The following is a 10,353-nucleotide window of genomic DNA, read 5'->3' on the forward strand; positions in this document are numbered from 1 at the left end:
CTTTGTAAGTCTTGTATGATTATTAATTTTAGTTTCTAGTGTATAATTCGGAGTTTAGTATGACGTCCATTATCATGGAATTAGTATAAATATTTGTTTAGGGGGCAGCTAAGGACGCCTCTGGGTGTGGGGGTTTCTCGTTGCATTGAAGACCTATTGGTGACCTTCTGTTGTACGTTGTCTGTTCTATAGCCAGCCATTCTCAATTTTATCGGATTAGCAATGGAAACAGAATTACTTAATTATTGAGTTAAAGAAGCAAGAAAGTACTAAAGGACGTGGGATTAAACACCATTAATAAAAGATGGTGAGACATAACAAAAAAAAAAAAGAGGACAAATGAAACTTACTATTTTTTGTGAGAAAAACCAGTTAACCATTCTCCTAATTAATATTTAATAACCAGTTAAAACGCTCAATGAAAGAGAATAGTCATGTACTTTTTCATTTTACTGGACTATCATCTCTCACTTTATCCTTTTTAATCGATTGCTTGCTGTCTCTAATTTTTTATTATGTAATTGTAGTTTTGAATGATATAGTTTAAGTGCAAATATCCACAATTAGAACAGCAGAATGCCAGTAAATTGATTTGCTTCTGTCTGTGTTCAACTGTAGTAAATGTATTTTCTCAACTACAAATGGTATAATATGATGAATTACAAGATTCTGTCTTCGGTGTTTACAGAAACATTTTGAACTCCACTAGTCATCAAAAGGTATCATACAAATGCACATTGATTTCCCATTTCTGTTGTAATTACTTTTTATTTCTTCGTTTGATACTCTGTTTCTCGTTATGAAACTGTTTTGTGAACAGTATAACCTTGTTAGTGAGGGGATTGACTGTTTTGATTATACTTTTATTAATTTCGTATAAATGTTCATTTTAAATTATATCATCCGAACATGAGTATTTCATGTAAAAGAACTTGAACAAAATGGCTTTCATGAACGGTATTTCAGCAGTGAAGAAAAGAGTGGTATTTACGAGCGTTTACAGCCGATTGCATTGAGTGTGTATGCAAATGTAATATCTTTGGTTAGCTTCCTTTTTGACTGAACCGTGATGTCATTTTTATGTCAAGTATACTTATACATAAGTATATATATATACTGTCGGACTAGTCTACTCTTAAAGGAGGATAATTTACCTAACCTAATAACGACTTCACGGTTCAGCTAGCAAGTAAGCTGACCAAAGATATTACCTATATGTCTACAAATTCAATGCAATCGGCTGTAAGTATGTATTGCACACTACAGCTAGTACATATTGCGAAACAAACATTTATCGCAAGACATAATAATCAGAACAAATACAATAGGTCTTTCCACAGAAAAGTGGACAGACCTAAAAATATACATGTGGTTCTTAATTTTTAACCCTTAACTAACTAATATTTACGTATAATATAGTGAGAATGTCGTATTTTGGTCTGTAGATCTCTAAATCTTTATACGGGACTTATAGAAAAGGTGTAAACATTTGAATTAGTAAGTAGCGTTCTTGTCACACATACAGACTGAAGCGCAAAACGAAGAATCTTATGGTAAGGGAAATAAAATATATGATGTTGGGAATGAAGGTTGAACGCATATATACGTATTGTAGATGCAAAAATAGGTAATCGTTATCTTCAAAATTAAATAAATTATATCTACTGACTTCAATGAAAATTAAAATCGCATTTTACTTTCGAAGTAATTTGTTGGTCAATTGCCCTACAAAATAAATTGAGTTATCAGTTATAACGAAGTATAAGACGTCATACGACACAATTTAATAGTCTTTCTGACATATTCCCCATATTAAAAACAAATTTGACTTAAAGGTGTTTCGATTCATAACGGTTTCTTTAATAAGAATTTTACACAGGTGATATGATAGGTAAATTATCGGATTAAAAGCAAGTGATTGCCCATGACTTTTATTACAACAAAAGGACCGTTATCCATGTTATTCAAATTTTAGAACGGTAGTCATTTTAGTTATCCAGTAGTCGATCATGTTGCGAAGGTACTATATATATCATATATATATATATACAAACAGTTGATATTACAGTTATAGAAAAGGATCTGTCTTCATTAAAGGTAAAAATTTAATTTGAGAAATTTTGATGTGGAATATTTTGCAATACTTCCTTTTCCTTTATGTATGTCTATGGTTATTCCGTAAAAGAGAGTTTAAAAAAATTTGTTTATGTATTTTCAGATTTTTTGCTTGAAAAATGAAAGTCTAAGATTGATACTTTTGTAGGTTTGCAACGAAAAAGCTATGTTGCTTTGAAATGCAAATAACTAAAAAATTGTGTTAGTAGTTTTTTCGCTCGTCTCATCATTAACAGTGTTTTCTATGTAGAAATGTTTAAATTTCTGTAATATTTCAAAACTGTCCTTTATTTTCATTTCAGGCAGGCAGTTTAAACAAGTACGTCAGATTTTCAAAAACAATGAATTCGTTAACGCAAGTGGAAATAGAATGTGAGTAATATATTTTTATCAGAGACTGGTATCAATTTTCTTTAATGATGTTCCACACTCACATATATATATAGTAACCATTTTCAATAAATATTTTAATCTTCCTTTTTATCTACATAACTAAATCTCCATGATATTTTTACTTAAAGATTCTAAAAAGATTATGGCTTCATACTAAACATATCACCAAATTTTAGACGCAGGGAAATAGCAATAGGGCCATTTCCCCAACATCTTTTACCTTTACGAATCTTCTTGGTAGAGATTATGTAATTGGTTAGCAGTAATGTGACTTTCTTAAATTCATGATATTTTTCTATATATATACACGAATGGAGATGCAGGGTATGCGTCAGTGAGACAGCAAAAAAAAAAACATTATTATTTATTTTTTATATTACAAGTGTGGACACAGATCAGTGTGGATAGTATGACATAGTTTTCTGACAAAGAAACTTCTCTGGTGTTTTTTTTTTTTTTTTATATAAATACTATCACTTTTATATAAATGAGTGACACCGTCTTACTTATCAATACACATTTTCTCAGATTACATTCACATTGATTTCAATCATAACCCTGTTACAAGACTCAGTCACTTACTAAGTTAATATCATAACATCATTTAAACAATCTAAACGTATTTAAAAGATCATGTAATCTTATTTTTTAAATGTCTTTTTAAAAAACATAAAATAGCCATTAATCCTAAGCCAATGGCGATAAAACAAGGAAATTATTGAATTATGTTTAATAACATAGCTATGTAAGTGTGAATATTGTCTATGTTTTTACAATGTAATGGATCGGCGGGACATGTCATATTAAATTGAACGTAACACGACTTCAGAGCTCACGGTTGTAAAATATATTGAAAAACCTCAATTTTCTTAGGTCAAACGAGAGGGTTATTTTTACATAAGTGGTGACTACCATTAAAAGTTTGTTTTATGAATCCAGAAAGATATGTGTGTATGTATTTGAAATCAATTTCTTTCTTTCCATTCCTTTGTTTTTCTTTATAATAATACATAAAAAGGATATAGGGAAACCCAATTATATTAAAAAGTACAATAAGTCAATTTGTTTGAGAAATATACATAAATCAATCTCCGAGAAAAAGCATGTTTTATTAACAGAAAACTGTTTTATAGAAAATATTAGAAAATTACTATGTTATGGTACAAGAAGGAAACACACGTTTTTTTCAGATTACAGAGACGCTTTTAAGTTCTTTGACAGAGACAAGAAAGGCTACATTACCGCCGAGGACTTTGATAAAGCTCTGAGACGCATGGGTAACACCATTCCAACGGAAGAGGAAGTTCAAAATTTGTTAAAGGAATACGATATAAATGGTAGGTTGTGCTATTATTTCAATGTTCACCAATTACTAGAAAGAAAAAAGACAACGACTCATTTGTTCATTTATTCCTATTATGAAACAAATTGTATAGAAAAAGCAACAAGGAAAACGCTTTGAAAGAGTGTACCTTTTACTCGGTCATAAAAAAAAACAAGTGCTAATTACAAAAAGAAAAAAAACTACTATAGTGTTTTCACAAAACCTCCCTCTAGTGTTGAATTACTTTATTGTATTTAGATAACTAATTATTTACCATGCATGTGGTGGTATTGTGTCCTTTTTCGCGGAACAAAAAATATTTTTCATATTTTGTAATAAAAACTTGTTTATCAATTACATACAGGAACAACCTTTTTATAATTAATTTTTTCTTTTTTGCTTTCTTTCGATTTTGTGTGTAAAATTACTTTTTTAAGAAATTTGGAATCCAGCAAATCAGTTCCTAAATTTAGGATAAATAATTAATTTGGTAAAGTCAATTTAGAATCAGATGCCACGGTCAATTACATCTTTATTGCAACTATTTTGTATGATTTAAAAAAAAAAGTTTTGTGGTGATTATGATTATCTGGAAGGTGTTATTAAAATCTTTCTAGTTTTTGATTTCATACATTTGATTTTAAAAGGTGATGGGAAGGTCACATTCGAGGAAATGGTTGTTATGACTGTCAAACGGAAACAAAATGAGGATGAAGACCCAGAAAGCAGGAAACTATTCGATAAATTTGATAGCAATAAAGATGGTTATTTAAACAGAGAAGAACTTGTTGAAGTTTTAGCTCAGTTAGGACCCAGATTATCATCTACAGATGTGGAAGAGATTTTACGAGATTATGACGAGAATCATGACGGTCTAATACAATTTTCAGGTAGTACTTACCAAACAAATCAAATATCTGAAAGTTTTTAGTACTTAAGGTTGTTCATCGGTATATATTTCCTCTGATAGAATTTTCTTATACATTATCAAAATGCAGATTTTATCATGCTTTTTTCCCAAAATACAATGAATAATATGATATTTTTCAAGCTTCAAGTCGTGCAAAAATGTCAAATTTTGAATAGATTATTGAACAGATATATCATGTTAAGGAGGGGTATTTGCGAAAAATACCAGTCGAGAGAATGTTAAATTTCGCGAGCCGTAAGGCGAGGGAAATTCATTCTCAAGACTGTTATTTTCGCAAATAACCCTCAAGAACATGCTTTATCTGTTCAATTTCACCGAATGTTCATGTTCAAAAACGCAAAGATGATTGTGACTTTACAAGCGTCTAGTCGGATAGAGTATTTTTTTGCAAATACCACGGCAGAGAGGGTAAAAAAGTCATATCCTTTTTGCATATACCCCGGCGGCGTTAAAAAATGAACGATATTCATTTGGTAACAGTGAATTGGTGAAAAATACACTGGCTATCAACCAATCAAAACCTAGGATTCTTACATAAAGGCCATTTTAAAAAAATGAGGCAAAAGTGTGACATGGGGGGTCCAATTTCAAACCCCAATATTTTGTATTTCTTTTTGTCTTACCCTATTACCGATACTTTAAATTTTATAATTCCAAAGTTTCAGGCAGAATGAAACAGACACATTGAATAATCTTAAATTTTAATAACATACATCTCAAAATATTTGAACAGAAACCATACTACTTATTAACAAGTTTGGTAATAAAACAGTTAAGAAAACATTGCTCAAACCTTTTCCAAATGAAAGTCAATAGAAAAAGAAAAATTTTAAAACCAAACTTTCCATCTTTTCTGCTAAATCAAATAATAACAATCAAATTGAATAGCTTAATTTGAAAAAAATAATAATAACTGGTGATTGAAGTTTTTGCCAATAAAAAGAATCTTAATATATTTCAGTTAAAATAGTAAACTTTGAAAGCCCTGAGTTTTTGTGATCATTTGCAAAAAAAAATGTCATTTCATTGTACCGTTTTTATGTAATTGTATGTAGAAAAAGCCTTCTATTTTCAGTATTTTGTCACACTCCTGACATATGTTACAAAGATTGAGAAATGCTTTAAACTTTCACAAAAATTCACTTAACACATTGCTATATCATTGATTTCAATTACTGATATCTTTTGCCATAGAACAGGAATTTGTTTTAGTGCCATTTAAAAAAATACAAAGAGAGGCACCCAAAAATGTCAGGAGTGTGACAACTGTCTTTAAACATCAACCAAAGAATACATAGGACTTAAATGTTTTCTTCTTCTTTATTTTTCAGAAGTGGCTATTCCAAAGAGAAGAAGATAGTGCATTATATATGTCAGGAGTGTGACGCTTTTTTTAAGATATTTTCTGTCAATTCATAATTTCACAAGGACAAGTCCCACAAGTTTCTTTGTGTTAGAAATGTTGAAACCAAGTTATATTCCTATCATTTACCTCTTAAATGTCTTATTTATCATGATTGTTTTGGCACAATGAGTTTTAATTAGTAATTTTTCTATTTTTTGTGCACAGTAATGCAAATTTATCAAAGGAAATAAGTGTGTACAACTTTAATATCATATAGGAAAGTGAGGAAATGAATTTTGTACAAAATAGAACAATTATTTTGATTTAAAATAGTGTATTTAAAGATGTTTTAAGGATTAACCATTCATTTGTAATTTGTCACACTCCTGACATGAATTTAACAATTTAAGAAAAATATGAAAATTAGCTTTATTTTTAGGACAGATAATTGAAAGACAGCTAGTAAAATGAAGAAACTTTTGGTAAAACTTCCATTCCTTAAAACATCTATTAGATTTGCTGAAATAAGCAGGGCAAAATTCTCTAGAAGAAATCAATCAAAGAAAGAGACTTCGAAAGAGAGAACCCGCAAATACTGGCTAAATCTGAAACTAAAAGATGATCAGAGGAAGTTGGACCATCTTTAACAAAATAAAAACCTATAAAACCAAGCTAACAAAAAAAAAGCTTAAAGAAAGAAGAACTTTGAACTGCCACAAAACCCAAATGCTTATGAATGATCTCGTCTAGAAGGCCCTTTCTTCTTGGTGTAGCATTTTTTATGGTGTGTTTCAAAGTACTCGTCCAAGCATTTGGGTTTTGTGGCAGTTGTTTTCTTGTGTGTTGTGCAGGTTTTCTCACTGTAGATCTGGAATCTGACACAGTCACAGATCTGTTCTTATTTGAATTTTTTAGCTGTTTTTGTTCGATTCTAAGTCCTTATTCAACCCAACTTCTTTTTTTATCTTTCTTCCTTTTTTCTACTGTTTCTCTGCCACTGCCTTTGTTTTTCTTTGTATTGTTTATAAAATTTGGAATTCAAAGTTCTTCTTTCTTTAAGCCTTTTTTTGTTAGCTTGGTTTTGTAGTTTTTTATTTTGTTTAAGATTGTCCAACTTCCTCTGATCATTTTTCAATTTTATATTCAGCCAGTATTAGCGGGTTCTCTCTTTCCAAGTCTCTTTCTTTGAATCATTTCTTCTAGAGAATTTCGCCTGGCTTATGTCAGCAAGTCTAGTGGATGTTTTAAGGAATGGAAGATTTACCAAAAGTTTCTTCATTTTACTTGCTATCTGTCCTAAAAATAAAGCTAATTTTCATATTTTTCTTAAATTGTTAAATTCATGTCAGGAGTGTGACGAATTACATCTAAATGGTTAATCCTTGAAACATCTTTAAATATACCATTTTAAATCAAAATAATTGTTCTATTTTGTACAAAATTCATTTCCTCACTTTCCTATATGATATTATAGTTGTACACACTTATTTCCTTTGATAAATTTGCATTACTGTGCACAAAAAATAGAAAAATGACTAATTAAAACTTATTGTGCCAAAACAATCATGATAAATAACACATTTAAGAGGTAAATGATAGGAATATAACTTGGTTTTAACATTTCTAACACAAAGAAACTTGTGGAACTTGTCCTTGTGAAATTATGAATTGACAGAAAATGCCTTAAAAAAAGCGTCACACTCCTGACATATATAATGCACTCCCACATCTATGATATAAACATATCACAGTTGTAATAATTTTTTTTCTTCTTTTTGGAATAGCCACTTCTGAAAAATAAAGAAGAAGAAAATATTTAAGTCCTATGTATTCTCTGGTAGATGTTTAAAGACAGTTGTCACACTCCTGACGTTTTTGGGTGCCTCTCTTTGGTGTCCATTAAAACAATGAAATATGTGATTTAGAGCACCAACATACCCTTAATTATAGTGCTAATATACCAATACAAACTTATTTCACATACTGACATTATTGGACTTTAAAACATGGTTACAAGGAAGCTTTAATTTTAAAAGTGTCATTTTTTGAAAGATTTTATTTTTTGTACATACCTTCACAATAAAGGTCAGTGTTTACTTATTTTAAAATTTTATTGAACAAAATTACAAAAATATTTTAGACTAATAATGTAGCAACTACCAGAAATATTTCAGTATAGCATAAAAACGATCCACTTTTTTCAATACTACTTTGAAAATTTCTAATTTTTTAAATGTCACGCTTTTACTCCTGACAAAAATGGCCTGTTTTTAAAACATTTATCTGAAGTGGTTTGAGATATCTTCATGAAACTTGGCAGCAAGCTAGCCCTGACTATCCTGCATTTTATAACACCTGTGTTATAATTCTAAACTTAACTAATATAAAAATATACCACAAAAAGTAAAAATCCTCATTGTTTTTGAAATGGCCCATAATTTTTATTTTTAGTGTAATTATTTGGCAAATACCACGGCAGAGAGGGTAAAAAAGGCATATCCTTTTTGCATATACCCCGGCAGTGTTAAAAAATGAACGATATTCATTTGATTATAGTAAATTGGTGAAAAATACACTGGCTATCAACCAATCAAAACCCAGGCTTCTTACATAAGGTGTAATTATCATGAAAACACTCTGTGTGGAATAAAATATTGCAATAAAATATGAGAAGACACATGAAATAATCTCCTTTATGAAAATAAAATAAAAGTGGTGCACCGAAGCTGTATTTCTTGCCTCAAGTAAAAAATGAAAGTTTCTCGAACGTTCCTTTGTAAATCTTTTACTGTCAGGATTATCTCCCATGAAAAAGCTAAGTTGAAACATAGCTTCGTATAAAATCAAATATTTGTTATTTGTTAAAACGGTTCGTATAATGCAATAAACAATAACTAATTATTCTTTATTCAAACAAAAATAATAACACATTTATTGCCAATCTTTCTCATTTGCAGATTTAAGCCAATAACTAGACCGATTGTGTACTGCTATTTTGCATTCCAAGATTGGGGTAAACATTTAATGTACCTTAAATATATTATAAAACTGGACTGCTGCCGACTTGATTCTTACAGATTGCAATATCAAACATATAGCAACTTGCCACAAAAGAAGTATACAGCATTGAACACTGATAACAATTTAAATGTCTAACTCCTTCGTGCCGATGATTTTAATTATTGTTCTATTGTTTTTGCAGAATTTGAGAAGATGCTGATACAATGATGTCCCTTTAAAAGCAGTGTCTACCCAAAAATCAGTGATTTGGTTGTAAAAACAAATGACCTTGAGATGAGGATTATAAAATTGTACAATTGTGTAGACACTTTAAATGTGATATCTTCTCAACTATTTTAGCTTTAATTTCATGCAGGTATTTCAATTTTCAATGGGTATATTCTTCAAGTGTTGCAAATCATCTAATCACTACATACTAGCACCATTTTCAATTAAGTTAACAGAAAGTATTTCGTTATCACTGACTGTTTTAAGCGCGGTTTCCTCATTGTTCTACATGTTGATTTCAAAGTTAGACTACGTATTAAAGAAATTTCCCTATCCTAAAACAGTTTACCCCTTCAGTATTTATAGTTTCACAGTAACGTGATTGCCAGTTTTTCAGCTGCTAAAATTTGTTTCAATTTCAAAAGAAGAAACAAGAGAAAATAACTATCTGTTATTATCGCATTGTGTGTAATTATTTATCCAGGGGAGCTAATTATGACATCACATTCTTAATCATGTTTCATAAGAGACATAACACCTACCAGTGAGGTGTCAACAACGTATCATTTTATATTTAGCATAAATTATGCATTGCAACGTCACATATTAGGAATTTTTTTTTTATTAAATCATACTTTCATATTGTTGAATTTAAATGTTGATATATATGTTAAAAGTTGTACTCTAGTGTACAAATAATTCTTGTAGTGCAATTAAATTTTGTCGAAATGTATATTTTATTCTTATATGTCAGATGTTTTCTAAAATTTCGAATAAATAATATGTTTATGTTGCTTGGTTGGGTTCGTGTTGTTGTTGCATCCCTATTGATGACACTTTGTTCATGCATCTACGTCAATATTAGAGAATTTGAAGCTACTGTCGTATACAAGTGAGAGGTTTAGCGCTATACAACCCACCAGGTTCAATCTACAATTTTCTACATTTGAAAATGCCTGTACCAAGTCAGGAATATGACTGTCCATTCGTTTGATGTGTTTTGTCATTTGCTTTTGC

The 10,353-nt window shown here is 30.0% G+C and overlaps 1 protein-coding gene across 1 annotated transcript; it reads left to right on the forward strand.

Moving 5' to 3' along the window:
• The first annotated feature begins 1,992 nt into the window (after window positions 1-1,992).
• LOC139516689 (uncharacterized) lies at window positions 1,993-10,130 on the forward strand. Its single transcript, XM_071306927.1, has 5 exons — window positions 1,993-2,097; window positions 2,418-2,487; window positions 3,699-3,845; window positions 4,480-4,722; window positions 9,311-10,130. The coding sequence occupies exons 2-5, from the start codon at window positions 2,457-2,459 to the stop codon at window positions 9,334-9,336; spliced, it is 447 nt and encodes a 148-aa protein (XP_071163028.1). The 5' UTR covers window positions 1,993-2,097; window positions 2,418-2,456; the 3' UTR covers window positions 9,337-10,130.
• Window positions 10,131-10,353: the final 223 nt, after the last annotated feature.

Source organism: Mytilus edulis, chromosome 3, assembly GCF_963676685.1.
Source record: "Mytilus edulis chromosome 3, xbMytEdul2.2, whole genome shotgun sequence".
Taxonomy (NCBI): Eukaryota; Metazoa; Mollusca; class Bivalvia; order Mytilida; family Mytilidae; genus Mytilus; species Mytilus edulis.